General features: G+C 39.3%; 1 protein-coding gene across 1 annotated transcript in view; it reads right to left on the bottom strand.

Moving 5' to 3' along the window:
- Nucleotides 1-1,033: 1,033 nt before the first annotated feature.
- Nucleotides 1,034-22,062, bottom strand: part of LOC140491205 (nuclear pore membrane glycoprotein 210-like) — a 187,561-nt gene continuing 166,532 nt past the window's right edge. Inside the window, exons 35-40 of the mRNA XM_072589184.1 lie at nucleotides 20,497-20,643; nucleotides 19,302-19,555; nucleotides 18,186-18,396; nucleotides 15,548-15,658; nucleotides 7,379-7,447; nucleotides 1,034-1,656 (exon numbers count right to left, since the gene is read on the bottom strand). Of these exons, the coding sequence (XP_072445285.1) occupies nucleotides 1,583-1,656; nucleotides 7,379-7,447; nucleotides 15,548-15,658; nucleotides 18,186-18,396; nucleotides 19,302-19,555; nucleotides 20,497-20,643 (866 nt within the window). The 3' untranslated portion in view covers nucleotides 1,034-1,582. The remainder of the gene's footprint in view (nucleotides 1,657-7,378; nucleotides 7,448-15,547; nucleotides 15,659-18,185; nucleotides 18,397-19,301; nucleotides 19,556-20,496; nucleotides 20,644-22,062) is intronic.

The raw sequence follows: 22,062 nt of genomic DNA, 5'->3' as shown, positions 1-22,062 counted from the left end.
TATGAAGCCAAACCTGAAGGCTCTCATTTTCATAGCTGGAACTGAACCAGTAGGAAAACAAAAGCCACAATACCCATAAGTAATAGACTCTTATAATAAATACATAAGTAGAATAGTGGATAGTCACCATTAAGTGATAATTTAAAATATTTTGATAGACTGTCAAGTTTGCAAGTTGTCCTTTGTGACAATCAGGCTGATTTTCAGCAGTATTTGCTGGATATGGAAATAATATTCAAGATGGCAATGGAGTAGGGCCCTGAGCTGGAGCTCCTCTGCTCTGTCTGTTTCATTCCTTTTCTTGTGTTTTTCCCCCTTTCTACGTACGTCCCATCCTTGGATAGCATAGTTGGTGGTGGTGGATTGAGCTAGCGTGGACTCCTGGCCTCGAGGTGAAGCCCAGCATACTCGTGTCTGCTCCATCTGCTTTTTTTCTCTTGCTCTCCTTTAGAAGGACTGTAATGCTGAACTTTTGACTTTGTTTGTTTATTTTTCTAACCTATACCCAAGATTTTGTACCTGGGCACCTTTGTATCTAAGATAGTGACTTTGTACAATTTTCACTGCACTCACATACCCTGTATTAGAGTACATTACAATAAAATCTAATTCTAATTAGTGTTATTTGATATATGAAAGTCCCATAATGTAGATTAGCATGTGAAATGAAAATGAACTATTTATAGCTGAAGTCAGAATTCAAAAATTTAAGTTACTATATTGCAAATTTTAAATGTAAAAACAGACCTTGCAAGTTTCCTTTTTACGTTTATTAGACTTAAAACATATAATTGTAATCTTTAACTATGTACAGAAAATTTAAAAATGCATGAGCTTTATAACAATCAAAATTCAATTCTCTCTGTTCTACAAGACAAAATTTTATAATGCTAATATCTGAAAAAAAGCAGGCATGTTAGGAGTATGTGTATTACACAACTTGCACTCACCAACCTAAAGAAAGATGCAGAATGCATTCAACAAATAGAACAAAGCGAAACCAGTTTTTTTTGGTCAAACTGTATATGTCTAAATTACAAAATGCAACAGTGAACCACAATTTGTTGTATTAATATTATTCTGTTTCTCTGTAGAGGGTACGGTGATTATTCATTAGCAACTCATGTAGTGTAATCACCTATAAGTTTGATTTAAAATGTAATAATAGTGAGTGCTATGTAAAATATGTTTTGCTGATTGCTTTTAAATGTAAATGACATTCTCTACAGCACACACCAATTATTGTCTTGAAATCCACAGAAATCACACTAATATACACTTTCCTTCAGAAATTTGGTATGGTGATGAGATATTAATGGGATAATTCGTATGAGTTACAAGAAAAACTAATGGTATATTTCATCATATCCTGAAGTTAAAATTTTTAACATAGCTGTCTTAAATACAGTCAAGTGTCATAATTCAAACGTCTGCTACTAAAAAAGCTACTCAATGCGAACAAGATTGAATTGGTTGCTCCATTTTGCTAGATCCTTAAACACAACTGACAAAAATACAGCCACATTTAGTAAATAATTTTTACTGTTAAACACAGCCTGCCCTTCCTTCCTATAAGTACTTGTTAGCGTACACTCCACAGCCAGGACTGCAGATATCGCCTTCGGGGATTACTGCATGGTGTTGTTGAATTGTAACCTGTAGATCAAAGAGAAAATGTTAAACATCATAATTTAAGTTTGATCAGCTCATTAATTTTTTGACATTAATATTGTTCCTGACTACTATGTTCTTTGTTTACTTAGTCTATTCATATTTAAAATTTTAAAAACCTTATATTCACTTCCACTGCTATTGAATTCTCCATCATAAGTTTCTATATCCTATTCTATAATGTAAACTGTTTATATAAACACATCATGCTATAACTGCATTTAGATAGAAACTGGTTCACAGCCAAATGCTTCCCCAAACACAGTGAGAAAAAGACTACCACAACAAAACTATTGTGACAAGGACCTCAGAAAAGCATTCCTCTAGTCTTAAAGAAGCCAGTCATGATGTAGAAGGCAGTGCACCAGTCCATAAGAGGACAACTGTTAGTTGACAAGAATGCCATTAATATCAGGATGAATCAGGGCAGATGCAATGTTGGTGATCAGGAGAAAGGCAAGCAATGGCTATTAATTTCAATGTACTACTACTACTCCTAGTTCCACATTCAGGCAAATCCTTTCTTTAAAATAAAAGTTATGTATTTTTTAAAAAGGCTCCAAGTGTTGCCTTATAGGTCCACTGCTTTGGCTATTTTGGGCTGAGAAAACACAAAGCAGCAAGAATTCTAAACCAACGTCATCAGAATACTTCAATTAGTCTTCATTCTCTGTACAAACCAATAAGATCAATTAGTTATACATCTACATTTTATATCAAGGGTCAGTTCAGATCATTTATTGTATCCGTTGCTCCCGATGCGGTCTCCTCTACATTGAGGAGACTGGATGCCTCCTAGCAGAGTGCTTTACAGAACATCTCTGGAACACCCACACTAATCAACCACACCGTCCTGTGGCCCAACATTTCAACTCCCCCTTCCACTCAGCCGAGGACATGGAGGTCCTGAGCGTCCTTCACCGCTGCTCCCTCACCACCCGACGCCTGGAGGAAGAACGCCTCATCTTCTGCCTTGGAACACTTCAACCCTAGGGCATCAATGTGGACTTCACCAGTTTCCTCATTTCCCCTTCCCCCACCTCACCCCAGTTCCAAACTTCCAGCTCAACACTGTCCCCATGACTTGTCCTGCCTGCCTATCTTTCCACCTATCCACTCCACTCTCCTCTCTGACCTATCACCTTCATCCCCATTTATCCATTGTACTCTTTGCTACCTTCCCCCATCCTCCTCCCTGACCTATCAACTCCATCTCTACCCCCATTCACCTACTGTACTCTATGCTACTTTCTCCCCACCCCCACACCCCTCTCATTTAACTCTCCACCCTGCAGGCACTCTGCCTCTATTCCTGATGAAGGGCTTTTGCCCGAAACGTCGATTTTCCTGCTCCTTGGATGCTGCCTGAACTACTGTGCTTTTCCAGCACCACTCCAATCTAGATCAGTTCAGATCAATTTGAAGCTATTTCTTCTCTGTCTCAGAAAGTTGTAACTTCCAAGTTTATTAAGTTGGTATTTCAACACACCACTGAGGGAATGTTGCATTGTTAAGACACTTATTTTCTGTTAAGAAAAAGCGTTAAATCGAGTTCCTTTCCACACGAATGTAAGAGTTCTCCTGCTGTCTTCACCAATACCACTGGAGAAAAACATTTAACTTATGTTTGCATGATCTTGCAGTACAAAATTGGACTGTTGCATTTTTACTGACGGGTGACTTTATAGAAGTTTATAAAATCATGAGTGGCATGGATGGGATAAATAGACAAGGTTGGGCAGTCCAGAACTAGAGTGCATAGGTTTAGGGTGAATGGTGAAAGAATCAAAAGGGACCCAAGGGGCAACTTTTTCATGCAGAGGGTGGTGCGCGTATGGAATGAGCTGCCAGAGGCAACATTTAAAAGGCTTCTGGATGGGTTTTTGAATAGCAAGTGTTTAGAGGGATATGAGCCAAGTGCTGTCAAATGGGGCTAAATTAATTTAGGATATTTGGTCCGCATGGACAGAACAAATGTCATATACAAAATACTCTGCAAGGACTGCAACAAACATTACACTGGGCAAGTGGGCAGGAAACTAGTCACCAGGATACATGAGCACCAACTAGCCACCAAAAGATATGACCAACTATCATGAGTATCCATACACAGATGAAGAGGGACACCAGTTTGACTGGAACAATTCATCCATCCTGGGATAGGATAAACAAAGACACGCATGGGAATTCCTAGGGGGCTTGGCATTCAAAGCGGAACTCCATTAACAAACATATCGATTTATCATCCTCTCAGAAAAATAACCGGAAGTGATATCATCCACCGCAATAGACCAAGACACATAAATAGCAAGCAGGCTAGCACACCAGTGCTTCACCGGAGGTTCACTGATGATGCTACCTAGCATGGTGACGAAACATCTGAGAACAAATCTACCAGCTCAGTGAGCAAACTTACAACCTGAGCTACAAATCTTTTCCAAAATCGCAGATTCCATTTTTGATAAAAGAAATCTGTCAAAAACCAAATGAAACCCCGATATAAAAATGAAATGATCCATGCTTATTGTTGTTCACATTAACTTCACCCTTTAACTGTCATATTGAAATCACTCCGCTATCAATTGATCTTTTAACAAAATCAATTATTTTGGTTCTTTTATTACTGGACACATTTTTCAACATTATGCAAATATATCATGCCACATTGTTCAAGTAATTTTAATGTCCAATTGTACTTCTCCATTTTAAATTTCAGCACTTAGTTCATCTGTGTGCATTTTAAAAAGATCATAATAGTTGATACTTTTCACTTTGTTAATTTTAGTAAACAAAAAAAAAGCCACATAACCAGTGAAGTGATAGAAAGTGCTGAGTCCATCTCTCTGTTTGATGTTGATCTGAGGATTATTCCAGTTCAAAATGATGTTAAAGAAAGTGGAAAGCAAAAAAAAAATCCTTAATTTATTAGAGCACTTTGCTCAGTCTTCAACATATACTAAATGTCTTCACAACAAAATACTTATGTTCAATCACTGTGATAAATGGGACAATCAATTTCCACATCACAAAGCGTCACAAACAGGAAATTAGACGAACAATCGATTAATCTGTTCTTGATTACAGTGAATGCAGGAGGACCCAGCACTTAACTCCGCAGGTATGTGAGAAATCAAAGAGGTTTGGGCACCTGAGCTAAGTGTTGTGATAGTCACATGGGATCAGATCCATTTCGTGCAGACACAAGCCAGTCGTGTATTTAGTGTCTGGAAATCTTTCTGCTAATAAAGCCTACTAACCGGTTTGGGGAGTCTTCATGACAAACATGAAGGTATATGGTACTCAGCAAGACTGGTTTCAGATCGTACTGGCCTCTCAATCTGATTGTCTGGATCAGTGCAAAACCATACATATTGGTTGGCACTCTTAAAAACACATTGGTGACCAGCTTGACACAAGCTACAGAATACAAAACCCGACAGATCTCTGCAGGAAATCCTGGGATGATCCTTTAAAAAACAAATTCAGAACCAAGGTAAACTTCAATGCCACCTACACTTCTCAATGACCTAAGAATCTCCATCTTGGTATATAACTCAGTGGTCTCTACTTTGGAGAGGCATTTCCTTCAGTGACACTGCTTCTTAAAACTTTACAGGAAGCATGCCTCAGATGATACAGTCTCTAGAGGGTAACACCTTCTGAGAATAAGAGGATGGCTCTTGCCTCTTTGCATTCTCCTTGTCCATTCCCCATTATGTTCTTGGTGCCTCTCTTTGGGTGCTGCTCAGGCCCCCCTCCTCAATGGAGGTCTCTTAGCATAATTGAAAGACGCCAGTACAAACAGCCATACACTTCTCATGATCTCAACCCCTTTACTCCACACAACAAGAATGCGTGCTGTGCTAGCCAAGTTTGGCTTGCTGCTAGAATACTACCATGCCACAGTTTCTCTTGTAATGGCAGTTGAATGCAGCAAAGATTAATCTTCTGTTTTTTTTAAAACTATAAAGGCTCTGCAGCTTGGTTATTATTCAAATTGGTTATTATACTAAAATTCAAAATCAATACTTTATTACCTCCCCAACATTTCCAAGTGTGACCTCCTCTGGGCATGCTGGACACCTTTAGGAATGTCTCCTAGTGACATGAACAAGACAAGCTTCTCTCTTCACTGTTTTTCCACCCTATCCAAGGTTTTTGTGCATTCCACTGACCCTGATTTAGCTCAGTACTGCCCTCTTGACGACTATTGGGGATGGGAACAAAAACTGCCTTTGCCAGCAATGGTCATAGTTTTTGAATATAAAAATTTGATAAATAACTTGTCCCAGATGCCAACAAACACAAAACTGAAATAAAACAGCATAACAACTTATAGTATGTTAATCTTAAAGTTCAGATATTATGATCAATACACAATAAAAAAATGAAAACTTGTTTTTAATGTATATTCGTGTAAAATATCATTTTACACAATTATGTTTCAGCCTGGCTCTCAGTATCCCCAGTGAAAGAAGAACTGGTGAATCTCTTCCCCACCCAGCAGACACACAGTCCTCTTCCTAACCAGCTGATATTTGACTTACAACTTTCCCTCTCTCCACATATCCCCATAAATCTTGTTCTCTTGTGTCCTCTATTCCTCAGCCCACATTTACTCAGCCTTTAAATGTTAGAATGATGGCTTTAGGAAAACCACAAACCAACATATTCTACACCAAAAGATATCTTTGGACACAAATTGTTATACGGATGAGTTTGATCATTTAATTAACAATGGAGACTTAGAACATACAATGCACTAAGTTTAAGTAACTTATTTCCACTCTGAGTTTAAGGTACCAAACTAATTTTGAAATATTTACATCAATTTTGGAACTAATTGTGAATATTTTGATTGGTATTTTTAAATGTTCTGTTGATGGTTTTCATTTCATCGTTCTATTTGTTTATTTATTATATTTCCTACTCTTGGTTTCTTCCCTGGTTCAACAGCAAGAATGATTTGCGATTTGTATAATTATAGCAGTAAGTGTTTGGAAATTGAGTAGTTAGTGATGCAAGGGAACAGTAGTGGTACTAGTAATAAATGGTGAGTAATTGAAGAGGCTGAATAATGATACTGTATAAGTGGTAGGCAAGGGAAATGTTTGGAAGTGCAGCATGCATTTGGAACAGCATTCTGAGGGTCAGTTTCCCTAGACCAGCCACAAGGTGGAAAGAAAAATAAAAAAGTCAGAATTCTGTCAATGTTGGAAATTTCTTATCCCTCGAACCAGGAATAAAACTGCTATTGTGCAGAATACATGGCACAAACACATAGAAACATGGAAAGTAGGAGCAATAGGACATTCAGGCCTTTGAGTCTACTCTGCTTTTCAATTTGGTCATGGCTGATTATCCAACTCAGTACCTAGTTCTGCTTTCTTCTCATAACCTTTGATCCCTTTAACCCTAAGAACTATACCTAACTCCTTCTTGAAAACATTCATTGTTTTGGCCTCAACCATTTTCTATGGCTGAGAATTTCACACGCTTCCAGAGGCTCACCATTCTTTGCGTAAGGAATTCTCTACTTATCTCATATATAATACGTATTATATGTAAGTATAAGCACAATTGGTTAAAATCTACTCCCTTGTACAACAACCTACAGAGTGACAAGTAAATTTACTCAATCAGTTTGGCTGAAGCCACAGCAATAAATAACATCACTATAGTTTCTGCTGAAGCTTTTTAGACTTACCTGTCTGTGGTGTTGTAGAAACATAAATTACAGGGATAGTCTGTATCCTTGTCAAGAAGGCATTATAAGCTACAAGACAAAATAAATTGTAGTTATACTTATTTCCCTACTAAGGTCCATTAGTTTCCTATTATTTTTATTTTAATGCATTGTAGACCAGCAATGCAAAGCAATATTTAAAGTTCTGTATCTTTAGAAAAGAAAATCCTTGAAACCTATATTACTACAGTATTTGTTTGCAGTTCCCAATATTATATGTGAAAATCTAAACAAAAACAATAAAATGTAAAAAAGGTAGGAATTCTGGAGAGTTTATAGAAACTAAAATACGTTGATTGCTTCGACAATCTACAGCACTGAATTACTGCATATTTCTCATTTTAAACATTCTCATCATTGTTTAATAACAGGATGTATATTTAATGACTTCCAGGCATTTGATAATGTTGCTCTTGATGGATAATGCATAAAGTATATAAGAGTCAGAAAGGAGATGAATTCCTCATATCTTTTTCCACATTAGAGTAGCAGTCTCCCTAATCTCTTCTCCAGTTCAAGTAGGAACTCCCTGTGTTCAAAAAATGAGGGTGGGAGAACCTTATTATTGCTTCAGGGGAGAGAAGTGGAGTGAAGGTAGAAGTGTGGGAAAGTGAATCAGACACAGCTGAAGGCTAGGAGAGAGGACAGGGAGGGGGGGGGGGCGAGATCCTGATTTGACTAGCATGTTGAAAGCACTCCTGCGAAAGGTGGCATTATTGGAACAAATATGATGGAGATGGAGAAGCTGGGAAAATAAAAAGGAGTCCTTGCAGGAAGCAAGATTTGAGGAAACGTAGTCAAGGTAACTGTTGGAGTCAATGGGTCTTTAATGGATGAAGGTGGACTCTCTACTTCTGGACGTAGAAACAGAGAGGTCAAGAGAGAGAAGAATCAGAATGGACAGGGTGCAAGTGAGAAAGGGATGGAAAATGAAAAAAGTTAGTTAATTTGTGCATTTTCAGGTGAGCAGGAAGCAGCATTAATGATGTAATCCATTCCCTGGTATTCCCTCCCTAAGAGCACTGTGGGTCAACCTACATGGATTGCAACAGTTGTAGAGGGCAGCTTACCACTACCTATGACAGCAACACCCATATTCCATGAATGAATAAAGGGGAAGAATAGGACTTGAAGAAGAAATATTCCACACCCCCCACAAAGGGCAGGCATTACATGGACCCATGCAGTTACGCACAGCCATACCTATTACTTGAAGAACATGAGGCAAGTTGAAGGAGAAATTGTCCAAAGTGAGAACGAGTTCAGCAAGATGTAGGATGATGGTTATGAATGGGATTGCCCAGGCCCTCTTTTAAGGAAGCAGCAGCAAACCTTCAATCTACCCTGACGGGAATGGATGTGTAGAGAGATTGCATGAGCATATGAGGAGGTCGTAGCAAGGACGAAGAAACTGGAAATTGTGGAAGCATTGTAAAGTACTGGAACAATCTGGATGACAGGAGAAAACAGTGTCGAGGAATAAGAAATAAGTTCAGTAGAGCAGGAACAGGCTGAAATGACAGGTCAGCCATTAGACTTCGAAATAATAACAGAAAGTGCTGGAGAAACTAGCATGTCTGACAGCATGTTGGAAAGAGAACCAAGGAAGCCTGGCATATAGATACAGCAGGTAATAAGGCAAATGGAATTTTAGCATCTATTGCTAAAGGAATAGAGAATAAAAGTAGATAGTGTTGCTGCAATAGTACAGTGCATTAGTGAGACTGCACCTGGAGTACTGTATACAGTTTTGGTCCCCTTAACTGATGAGTACTGAAGAAGTTCAGAAGACATTCACTAGATTGATTACAGAGATGAGAGGTTTGTCTTATGAAGAAAGATGAAGCAGCTTAAGCTTATTCTCTCTCGAGTTCAGAAGAATGAGAGGAGATCTAATTGGGGTATACAAGATGCTAAAGGGGATGTAGAGAGCATGTTTCCTTTTGTGGGACAATCTAGAAAGAGGTCATAATTCTAGGATAAGGAATAACAGATTTAAAACACAGATGAGGAGAAATTACTTCTCTCAAAGGGTCATGAAACTATCCCAGAGTGTGATGGATGTCAGGATGTTGAGTAAATTTAAGAAAGAGATAGTTTTCATGAGTAATTGGTCAAAGGTCAATTAAGAGCAGGCAAGAAATGGAGTTGAGGCTGAGATGAGATCAGTCATAATTGTGTTGAATGGCAGGATATGGTCAAGCAGTTGTATTGTAAATGGATTCAGGGAAGTCGTACAGGAAGATATACACATAAAATTCAGATCAATGCGGATGGAATTTAACGCTGAAAAGTGTGAGGTCATGTACTTTGGAAGACTTAACAAGACAAGGGAATACTCAATGAACAGCAGAATATTAGGAAGCTCATAGGAACATACGATCTTTGGGTGTTTGTCCATATATTCTGGAAGGTGACAGGAGAGGTCAAAAGGGTAGCAAAGAAGACATTTGAGACACTCACCTTTATTGGCTGAGGCATTGATAATATGAGCAGGACATTATATTGGAGCTCTACAGGGCTTTAGTTAGGCCACAGCTGAATGCTGTGTGCAGTTCTGGTTTCTGGACTATAGGAAGGATGTGACTGGGGCTGCAGAGGAGATTCACCAGGATGTTGCCTGGAATGGAGTATTCTAACTCTGAAGAATAGTTGGATAAGCTTTGGTTGTTTTCTTTGGAGCAGAGAAGGCTGTAGGGGATCTTGAGTGAGGTGTATAAGATTTATGAGAGGCATTCATAAGGTGAATAGAAAACAGCTGTTCCCCATAGTCAAAGGGTCAATAACAAGACAGGGGGACATAATTTTAATGTGAAAGGCAGGAGGTTAAAAAGGGATTTTAAGGACAGCTCTGCTGGGAGCAAACCCATGTTAACAAGATATGGAGCCAGAAGAAGAGGGTATAATCAAAATGGAGGACACTGTTGAAAATGTAGAGTTGGTGAACTCAATTGCTTTGAGAAAAAAATATGCAACACCCATGTATAAAAGGTGAGTCCAAAAAAAAGTTAAAAAGAGATGTACTACTCTTTGAATTGGTCATCAAAAGCAGATAACTGGATGTTGCAGTCAGTGCAGTAGATGCCACCAGTAAATGTGATGTTGGTATGAACAGCTGTTGATTGCCAGCATACACATTGTGAAAGTCTTCCTTCACTTTCACCTGCAGATGTGCTTAAATGATTGCTCTCCAAGTGCTCTCTCATTTTTGAGTGGGAGCAGCGGCTGAGTAAAAACGAACCCGGAAGACTACAGCTTAGGTAAGACAGTTTGTTTTAAAATTACTTACTAGTAGCGGGCAGTGGTGTTTTTTTGTTCCTCTCTCTTCACAGAAAGAGCGGGAGCAGCAGGGGAAGTGACGTCTACCAGAGGGGCAGCCGGGAAGGAAAGCAGTGAGTATAAATACTCACCCTTCGATACCAACGGCCATTTGAGTGGGAGCAGCAGTGTGTATATAAATCAGGAAGGCGGCTAAACCTGAGATTCTACACCTGTAGTATCTCCCACCCACCCTCTTCCTCTAACCTCCTTAACTACACTGGTTTTCTTTTAAGGTAAGGATTTTCTATTTCTTTACCAGTGACTGGTTAAAAATTTACTTTGTTTTTGTGTGTGTATATATATATTAATTCTTTAGGGAAAGACTATAGCAGAGAGGTATCAGAAAGTATTCTAACTCAAACTTGTATAAAGTAACTAAGTAATTAATTAACTAAGCAGAGATGGCTGGGCAGGTGATGTGCTGTAGCTGTATGATGTGGGAGCTGGCTGATCCCATTGTGAATGGCAGTGACCACATCTGCAGCAAGTGTTGGTTGCTGGAAGAACTCCGGATCAGGGTTGATGATCTGGAATCTGAGCTTCAAACATTGCGGCACATCCGGGAGGGGGAGAGTTACCTGGACGCTTTGTTTCAGGAGGCAGTCACACCTGGCAGATTAAGTAATTCACATTCAGTTAGTGATCAGGGACATCAGAGTGTGACTGTAAGTGAGGCAGGTAGGGGGAACCTGAGTTCAGGAGTGGAGGAGGCTCAGCCCTTGACCTTGTCCAACAGGTACGAGATTCTTGCTCCCTGTTCGGATGAGCCAACTGACCAAGGCACCATGGTGCAGAAGGCCATTCAAGAGGGGGGAGTTAATAGACAAGTAGTGGTTATAGGGGATTCTATAATTAGGGGGACAGATAGTATCCTTTGCAAGCCGGATCGGGAGTCTCGCATGGTGTGTTGTCTGCCCAGTGCCAGGGTGCGGGACATCTCTGACCGGCTTGAAAGGATATTGGAGCGGGAGGGGGAGGATCCAGTTGTTGTGGTCCACGTTGGGACTAACAACATAGGCAAGACTAGGGTGGAGGACCTGTTTGGGGATTACGAGGCACTAGGCAGGAAATTGAAGCACAGGTCCTCAAGGGTCACAATCTCCAGATTACTACCCGAGCCACGTGCCAATTTGCATAGGGACAAGAAAATTAGGCAAGTATACACATGGCTAAGGGATTGGTGTGGGAAAGAGGGATTCCACTTCATGGGGCATTGGCATCAGTTTTGGAACAGGGGGGATCTGTACCGTTGGGACGGTCTCCACCTGAACCGATCAGGTACCAATGTTCCAGTGAAGAGGATAAATAGGGTGGTCAGTAGGACTTTAAACTTCTGAGTTGGGGGGAAGGGAAAGTGAAAGCAACAGGGAGTATGGCGTTAAATGGAAAGTCAAGCAGCAGGATAGCATGTGTCCAGGCGGATTTAAAATTGAGGCAGACTGGGAATGCAGAAAAAAGCAAGGATAACTTAGGACATCATATGACTTCCAATATCTCTAATGTTAAGAAAGTTAGCATTAAGGCGCTTTACCTGAATGCGCGTAGCATTCATAACAAAGCAGATGAACTAATGGCACAGATCATAGTGAATGATTATGATGTGGTAGGCATCACAGAGACTTGGTTACAGGGGGGTCAGGACTGGCAGTTAAACCTCCAAGGATTTTCAACTTATCGAAAAGACAGGGAGGTTGGCAGAGGGGGTGGGGTTGCCTTGTTAGTTAAGAACAATATTAAATGTATGGCACTGAATGACATAGCGTCAGATGATGTGGAGTCTGTGTGGGTGGAATTGAGGAACCACAAAGGCAAAAAAACCATAATTGGAGTTGTGCACAGACCTCCTAACAGTGGTCAGGAGCAGGGACGCAACATGTACTGGGAAATAGAGAACACATGTCAGAAAGGCAAGGTCACGGTGATCATGGGAGAATTCAATATGCAGGTGGACTGGGTAAATAATGTTGCCAGTGGATCCAAAGAAAGGGAATTCATGGAATGCTTACAGAATGGCTTTTTGGAACAGCTTGTCATGGAGCCCACAAGGGAGCAGGCTATTCTGGACCTAGTGCTTTGCAATGAACGATCTTAAAGTAAGGGAACCCTTAGGAAGCAGCGATCATAATATGGTAGAGTTCAGTCTGGAGTTTGAAAGAGAGAAGGCAAAATCAGATGTAATGGTGTCACAGTTAAATAAAGGTAATTATGAGGGCATGAGAGAGGAACTGACAAAAATAGACTGGAAGCAGAGGCTTGCGGGTAAGACAGTAGAGCAAAAATGGCAGGGGTTTGTGGGTATAATTAAGAACACTGTACAGAGGTTCATCCCCAAGAAAAGAAAGATTATCCAGGGAGGGATTAGACAGCCATGGCTGACAAAGGAAGTCAGAAAATGTATTAAAGAAAAAGAGAGATCCTATAAAGTGGCCAATAGCAGTGGGAAATCAGAAGATTGGGAAGGCTACAAAAACAAACAGAGGATAACAAAGAGAGTAATAAGAAAGGAGAGGATCAAATATGAAGGTAGGCTAGCCAGTAATATTAGAAACGATAGTAAAAGTTTCTTTCAATACATAAGAAACAAACGACAGACAAAAGTAGACACTGGGCCACTTGAAACTGATGCTGAAGCCTAGTGATGGGAGATAAGGAAATAGCAGGAGAACTTAACAAGTACTTTGCGTCAGTTTTCACAGTGGAAGACAGGAGTAATATCCCAACAATTAAAGGGAGTCAGGAGGCTGAGTTGAGTATGGCTGTCATTACAAAAGAGATAGTGCGAGAAAAGCTAAAAAGTCTTAAAATTGATAAATCTCCTGGCCCCAATGGGATATATCCTAGAGTTCTGAGAGAGGTGGCTGAGGAAATAGCGGAGGCATTGGTTGAGATCTTTCAAGAGTCACTGGAGTCACGGAAAGTCCCGGATGATTGGAAGATCGCGGTTGTAACCCCATCGTTCAAGAAAGGATCAAGACAAAAGATGGAAAATTATAGCCCAATTAGCCTAACCTTGGTTGTTGGTAAAATTCTAGAATCCATCATTAAGGATGAGGTTTCTAAATTCTTAGAAGAGCAGAGTCTGATTAGAACAGGTCAACATGGATTTACTAAGGGGAGGTCATGCCTGACAAACCTGTTGGTATTCTTTGAAGAGGTGACAAGTAGGTTAGACCAGGGAAAGCCAGTGGATGTGGTCTATCTAGACTTCCAAAAGGCCTTTGATAAGGTGCCACACGGGAGGCTGCTGAGCAAGGTGAGGGCCCATGGTGTTCGAGGTGAGCTACTGGGATGGATTGAGGATTGGCTGTCTGACAGAAGGCAGAGAGTTGGGATAAAAGGTTCTTTTTCAGAATGGCAGCCGGCGACGAGCGGTGTCCCGCAGGGTTCAGTGTTGGGGCCACAGTTGTTCGCATTAATATGATCTGGATGAAGGGACTGGGGGCATTCTAAAGGTCAACATGCAGGTTGAGTCTGTGATTAAGAAAGCGAATGCGATGTTGTCACTTATCTCAAGAAGGTTGGAATATAAAAACACCATTGTGCTACTGAGACTTTATAAAGCTCTGGTTAGGCCCCATTTGGAGTACTGTGTCCAGTTTTGGTCCCCACACCTCAGGAAGGACATACTGGCACTGGAATGTGTCCAGCGGAGATTCACATGGATGATCCCTGGAATGGTAGGTCTAACATATGAGGAACAGATGACGATCCTGGGATTGTATTCATTGGAGTTTAGAAGATTAAGGGGAGACTTAATAGAGACGTACAAGATAATACATGGCTTGGAAAGGGTGGATGCTAGGAAATTGTTTCCGTTAGGTGAGGAGACTAGGACCCATGGACACAGCCTTAGAATTAGAGGGGGTAAATTCAGAACAGAAATGCGGAGACATTTCTTCAGCCAGAGAGTGGTGGGCCTGTGGAATTCATTGCCACAGAGTGCAGTGGAGGCTGGGATGCTAAATGTCTTCAAGGCAGAGATTGATAGATTCTTGTTGTCTCGGGGAACTAAGGGCTACGGGGAGAATGCGGGTAAGTGGAGTTGAAGTGCCCAGCAGCCATGATTGAATGGCAGAGTGGACTCGATGGGCCGAATGGCCTTACTTCCACTCCTATGTCTTATGGTCTTATGGTGATCCTTGCAGCATACCAGTCCAAACACGAGGATGCCAATCAACTAACATACACAGGCTGGGGTTGAAACTTGCTCTTAATCCCTGAGCCTGTGTATTCTTGAAGTGGGGTGGCAGGGGGGAATGTAAAAATGTTTCTCATCCACACTGCTTTTGTTTTACACCATCATATTCACAAATTGAGATACTTGCAGGGGATTACAACTGCAGCCTGTAGTTCATTTTCTTCCTTCGAAGCATCTTTGACACCCTATCAGGTATTACATCCTGGAATCTCTCTACTGAATTTATATCTGTAGTTAACTTTGGGCTGTATGACTTTTGTTTTAAAAAAGCACACTGTAATTAAAATATAATATGCCTAAGTGTAGTTATGACTGTGGTCATGATAATGTTAATGCCAATTACTCTTTTGATAGTGACAAACTATCAAATAAATTAAGATGAAATAGTACTATATTACATTATTATTTACAACAATTGCAGCTTTTCCTGTTTGTTAAAAGAAGATGTAAAGATCAAATGTGGAAAGCTTTTCAGTACCCCAGGTCGGTGTGGGAGTCTGTCACTTAACCATACACCAACACTGTTGGATGCTGAAAATAACTAATTAATCTTTGAGTGTGACATTCTAAGAAGAAACAGTAACAAAGGCTATGTAATTTTAGATACTTACCAATAAAGATGATAGCAGTTGTAGCCAAAACCGCAAATAAGGTGAACATCAACACTTGGTAGGATTCCACCAGCTGGTCAAAGAAAGTGGATTCCTCAAAAGGGAATTCTCCTATAAAGCAAAATTGAGAAGTGGATTTCCATTGCAATTAGGCTGAATTTGTTAAACTGATCTACATGGAATTGTAAGTTACAACCTATATTTGGTTAAATCACACTTTGGTGATGGAAATGGGATAAATTTGAAACATTCTTTAATTGCATTTAAAAATTCATTTAAAAACGAAAATGCATCTTACACCAGCTTATCTAACTCTAAGCAATACATCCAAAATTAGATGCATATTAAATAACGTTCAAGATAATACTCGTTTTAAGGGGCATAGGAAAAGTTGCCATCTACAGCAAACCTTTGTGTTTTACTATCAGGCTCACTCTGCAAATTCAACATTAAAAAGAAATTTGGCCAGTGTCAATATTACTTCAATTATCTTTGTAAGTTGAGTTATAGGGAGAGGCTGAACAGACTGGGGCTGTTTTCCCTGGAGCGTCGGAGGCTGAGGGATGATCTTATAGAGGTTTAGAAAATTATGAGGGGCATGGATAGGATAAATAGACAAAGTCTTTTTCTTGGGGTTGGGGAGTCCAGAGCTAGAGGGCATAGGTTTCGGGTGAGAGGGGAAAGATATAAAAGAGACCTAAAGGGCAACTTTTTCACACAGAGGGTGCTACATGTATGGAATGAGCAGCCAGAGGAAATGGTGGAGACTGGTACAATTGCAACATTTAAGAGGCATTTGGATGGGTGTATGAATAGGAAGGGTTTGGAGGGATCTGGGCTGGGTGCTGGCAGGTGGGACTAGATTGGGTTGGGATATCTGGTTGGCATGGACGGGTTGGACCGAAAGGTCTGTTTCCATGCTGTACATCTCTATGACTCTAAGTGCTTAAACTATAAACGTTGTTGGAAACACTGAAGAATTGCTCCTTCAGTCTTCCTGAAGCAAGACTATTTTGAAACTTGTAACACTGATATCCAAGACACCATTTCAGCTTTTCTGCACAAAGTACAAGTTCCTGCACACATCCCTCTGATACTGAAGTCACCATCGACAACCCTTGCAAAATCCATGTTTTCTTTTCCCTGGTATTTCTGACCATCTGGCCAGATTTTGGAAACCCTGGAGAAGTTTGGTGAACCATGGAGAAGCTTTCTAAGGAGTTGCGAATATTTCAAAAGGTGAATGTTAATTGCTTGATCACTTCTAATGTAATAATAAGATGCTGTATTATGAGTTATATGTGATTTACTGAAGTAATGACAATAGGCTCCCTTGTGAATTGATCACCACTGAATAATTTTTGAGATGTATTAGAGTAATTTTTCTTTTTTGCAAAATATTATTAGACATTTAAAACCGAATAAAGCAATACCTGGGGACCCTGCTGTCATGATCTGAAGTGACTTATATGTCCACAGTCCTTTACATTTGGAAAGTAAGATCTTTGTCTGCAGCTTTCAGTTTGATAAATTTCTGCTCTTGGATTGTTTTGATTGATAGACCATCTGGCGCAGCTTAGAAAAATAATCAATTTTGCAGTGGTCTCATTTCCTCCAGTTTGTATTGACAGCCGGGTCAATTTGAATGCTTGGCTGAATTAAAAAAACCTACAGAACCACTTATCTCAGCAGTAAGCCGTGTACAGGTTGATGACAGCCACAGAAGTTATTAAATGATTAGCTGTTTTCGATGGTGTTTACAGAAATAAGTTCATTTTAATAACAAAATAACCATCTGAAGGGACTGACATTATTTTCATTGAATCAAAATCTTTTTAAGAATATAAATGTTTTTGTTTTGCACTGATAGCTCTAATAAGATTGTTAGACATAAAAAAAACTACTCAAAGGATTCCCACTATTATTGCATGGCTCCTGAGGACATTGTGAATGGTAAAGAAGGACACATGAGAGGGCTCATGGTGAAGATGAGAGGTGCATGGAGATGGGAAGTGAGTCAGGCAAACAGTAAGGATTAGGACGGCATAAGATTTATGCTGAAGAGCTGGACCATTTTAACAAGTCCACTTGGCAATTAACACTCTGCTGTAGCTTCCTTGACACGCAGAGACCTGAATCCTGCCCTCTAAATCTCCAAGGGGTAGAAGAAGATGGATGGGGAGAGGATTGTTGTAAAATTCTAAATAATCTTAATTTAGGGATTTGATTAGTAGGTCAGAATGCTTTGTTTACCTGTTCCTCTTACATTTAATTTACCCCCAGAGCTACAGTGGACTAAAACCTAATGATTAACCTTTGCTCTATTTTATCCTTCCTGCACTCGGAAACATGAAATCCCTAGGCAAAGGACAGAAGAACATATGCATTAATATGCTTGTACTATACCATCTGGTCTTCCTCTATCGATGTAACTTAAAACCTTCAGACAGATATTTTAATGCTACAGAATATTGTGGGACACTGCACACTTTTTTATTAAGGACTACTTAAGTAAGCTTCAGTTGCGAGACTATGAGAAGTAAGATTTGGATATTAAAGGAAGGATGCAATTAAAAAAGAAACTTGACAAATATTGTTATGAAAACGACAGTATTGTATTATTTGTGCTAACTCTTGCCTGTTGTGCCACCATTGCCTCCACTCCGCAGAACTGTGACGGTCACATGTACTGACTGTTTTGTCAAGATGCTGGATACACTGATATTGGTACATGGTAATCCTTGCTGAAGAAGGCTAAGATTTGCAGTACTTAGTGAATAAACAACATTGTGCAATGAATGTGACCTAACAGGCTTACTCACTACAATCACAGGTGACTGTGATCGAACCTAAGGATTAAATTAAATAAGGTAACATTAATGCTTTTATACATTAAAACAAAAGTACATCTCAAATAGAAGTCACAGGATATCTTACATAACATTTGTCTTAATTAGCTTTCATTCATCTCTGATCTTTGCAAAGCTAACTGATCTCATAGCAAGATGGGTTATAGACAAAAAAAACGGACAGAGCTTGTGCTTCATATTACCATTTGGCTGTGATCATGCATGCATGTGGATATCAAATGAACATAGGATCATGGTCAGCTGCGAACCTGTCAACATTGGCATATGAACAAGTTCATTTACAAAAGATATCAGGAAGTGACCAGAGCTCATGAAACTATGCCCCAGCAATCACTGATCAAACAACACAAGAAAGGAAGACAATGAGGTAATTTATTTATTGAAGTGTGGCTTGTCCAGTGGAACAATAACTTAGATAAAGATTTTTAAAAATAGGATGGTGTATGCTAAAACCCTAGCGACGCCACTCCTGTTACAAATTGTTCTCATTGCAAAAGGATTCTGGAAGATTTGTAAAATTCCTCTGATTTTAACTTCATGAATTCCTAAAAATACTATACTTTAAAAAAACTGCTTTGCTACTAATTACCTTTATTTAAGATAAATGCATGCAATTGAATATAAGCGTTTACTAAGATTAGTTTTTATTCCACTGTAACCGCCTAATCAGAAACACAGCAGCTTGGTTATGTATATAAATGGACCTCTGCCATGCTTCTAGCAAGATGTAGCAGTGATGCTCTGAGCAAATTCCTGGCCATGCATGCTGTCTTATAAATTTGACACTGTAGCATTGCATTTGATAACTGCTAATGCCCAAAACTTTGTTCAGTAAATCCTTACCAGTCTGAAAGTTCAATGCAACTGTGTCTCTGATTCCTTACCTCCAGTTCATTTAATACTTTAGCTATACCAAAAATGGTGATGTTTACTGTTGGCTCTTTGCAACTAAGAGTCACAACTGATTGGTTCATATAAAATCCAGGAATGAAAGGAATCTCTGTTCTTCCAACTTGACCTGCATAATGGCCTCCCAGAACAGAAGCTTTTACAGATATATAGGTGTCTCCACCTATACTTAACTCCTTATGTACAGAGTCTGACAGTTCTTTTATTGTGACGGTGCAACTGTAATGACCTAAAAATTGAAAGCAAAATAATAGATACTCAGAAATTTACGATTGCAGAATTCAACTAGTAGTTTTTTAATTCAGTCAAAACTGATTTTCTTTTGACACATTGGATTTTCATTATTTTCTTTTCAAAAATATTGTCATAAGGCGTTAAAACATTTTTTGAATCCACTAGTTCTAATCTTTCCCATAAGGGGAAACATTCTCAGCATCCAACCTGTCAAAATCCCTTAAGATTTGAATGTTTCAGTAAGGTCACCTCTCATTCTTCTATACTCCAATGAATACAGGCCCAAACCTTGCTCAAAAAAGACATTCCCCATTTTCTTGGAATAACACAAGTCAAGTGAATCTTTATACTATAGTAATAAGTAAGAAGTTCAAAACTGTATGCATTATCCAGTTGAGGTAGCACTAAAACTCTACGCAATATTTCCTATTTAGATATTTCATTACCCTTGCAATAAATGACATTCCATTTGCCTTCCTAATTGCTGTAATTCATATACCAGGAAATGCATATCTGTCTATACTGAAGAGTTTTGCAATCTTTTTCCAATGTAAATGAAGATGATTAGTGGAGTGAACCTTATCTCTTAGACATTTGCCACGATACTGTCTTTATGGCATTTTATTTAATTGACTCAATGACCAGAATTGGTATAAAGTTAAGTTTTGCATTCTATTTCCTTCAACAGTCTCTGGTAACAGCAGAAAATTAGTATTGGGTTCAATTGATCTAGATTAATAAATAACGTGGCTTTGTAGCTATGTGAGAACATGATGTAACCAGCTTTTTCATGTATTGATATTAAACAGTGCATTGATAAGTCAGTTATAGCTATCATGATTAACATGGAAATAATTAGATATATTTTGAAATACTGCCTGCATGAAACAGCAAGAGAGATCACAACATTCTAGAAGGGCTATGTTATTCATTTACCTGTATCAGCTATGAATTCTGGTACCACAGAGAAAACAGAAACTGCTAGGAACTGCAATCCAATATTACTAAACCGCACAGAACAGGCAAGGTTTGATGCAGGGTTTAGCTTTGACATAGCTTTAACTTGAGCAAAACTGCAGTCTCCTGGATGAACACAAAAGACTGATGTCAGACAGTTCAATATGAGTAGACTTTATGACTACAAAGTTATAATTTATCTGCATTAATTAGGTAAATATACAGATAGCCTGACAGCAATATAATACTGGAGCGCTACAGCCTTAAGTTGCAAGACAAATGATACTGCCTGTGATTCAGCACTAGGAGAAAGGGAGGGATAGTGATTCTTTCAAAGTATTTTTCATATGTTAAGAAAGATGTTGGGCATAGTATAACTCAACTGTAATGTTTGATTAGTGCCAACATCTAGGAGATAATGAGGACTGCAGGTGCTGGAGATCAGAGCTGAAAATGTGTTGCTGGAAAAGCGCAGCAGGTCAGGCAGCATCCAAGGAGCAGGAGAATTGATGTTTTGGACATGAGCCCTTCTTCAGGTTAGTGCCAACATTTAACAAACATTCCTGTTGGGAACGCATGCTGATTATAAATGTTTTGTTTGAAAGAGTTCACTCATTGCATGTCAGTGGAATAACTCTCCCTTCAATTGACCAATCTAAATAGATTTGCTTTCTTGGAAAAAAAAAGCAAAAAATGATACATTAAGATTCAGTCATTTATAAAGAACTTGCACAAGACCGTAGAGTTTGAATGCTGAAAATGCAGTATATAAATGGAGGAATTTGGAATGTATCAAAATTTAATTTGATTAAAGGACATGATGATGGAAACGCTAATAACGCATGCTACTTATGTGAACGTATACAAAATGAAGTCAGGCACTTAAGGAAACATAATGGCAATACATTGTCTAATTTACACAAATTGGGGTTCGGCTCAAGAGAGAGAGAAAGGTTCTGAGTGCTACAGATATCTAGTTCATGGTTTATGTGTTTTAGTATACAAGGCACTCAAGTTAACTGTTGGAAATTGGATAAATGTAACTGAAGCACTCTGGGATTTGTGTACTAGGAAGGTTTAGGTTGTGATTCTTTAAGAGGCCAACAGCTAAAAAGTAATTAAAAAGTTGGGATTTAGCGATTGCCAGAGGAGCCAAAACAATTGACAGTTCCAAAGGTTACAACAAAACTGAAAGAACTGCAGTTCCTGAAAATCAGAAACAAAAACAAAATGTAAATTGCGGGGAAAACTCAGCAGGCCTGGCAGCATCCATGGAAAGAAATCAGAGTTAATGTTTCAGGTCCAGTGTTCCTTCTTCAGAAGCCAAAGGTTACTCCTTTTTGTTTAACATAATCAGAATAGAAGAGATGGAACTATAAAACAAAGGGTGGGTTTGCTGGAGATGTTGTGTCTGCACAGCCTGCAATAATAGCAGTCCAAGAGGAATCTGGAGCTAATATAAAAATAAAATACTGCAGATATGGAAATCTGAAATAAAACCAGAAATACTGGAGAAACTCAGCAGGCCTCATAGGATCCGTGGGA

This window comes from Chiloscyllium punctatum, chromosome 19 (genome assembly GCF_047496795.1).
Source record: "Chiloscyllium punctatum isolate Juve2018m chromosome 19, sChiPun1.3, whole genome shotgun sequence".
Taxonomy (NCBI): domain Eukaryota; kingdom Metazoa; phylum Chordata; class Chondrichthyes; order Orectolobiformes; family Hemiscylliidae; genus Chiloscyllium; species Chiloscyllium punctatum.
The sequence above is the reverse complement of the archived record's forward strand: the minus strand, read 5'-3'. Positions and strand labels throughout refer to the sequence as shown.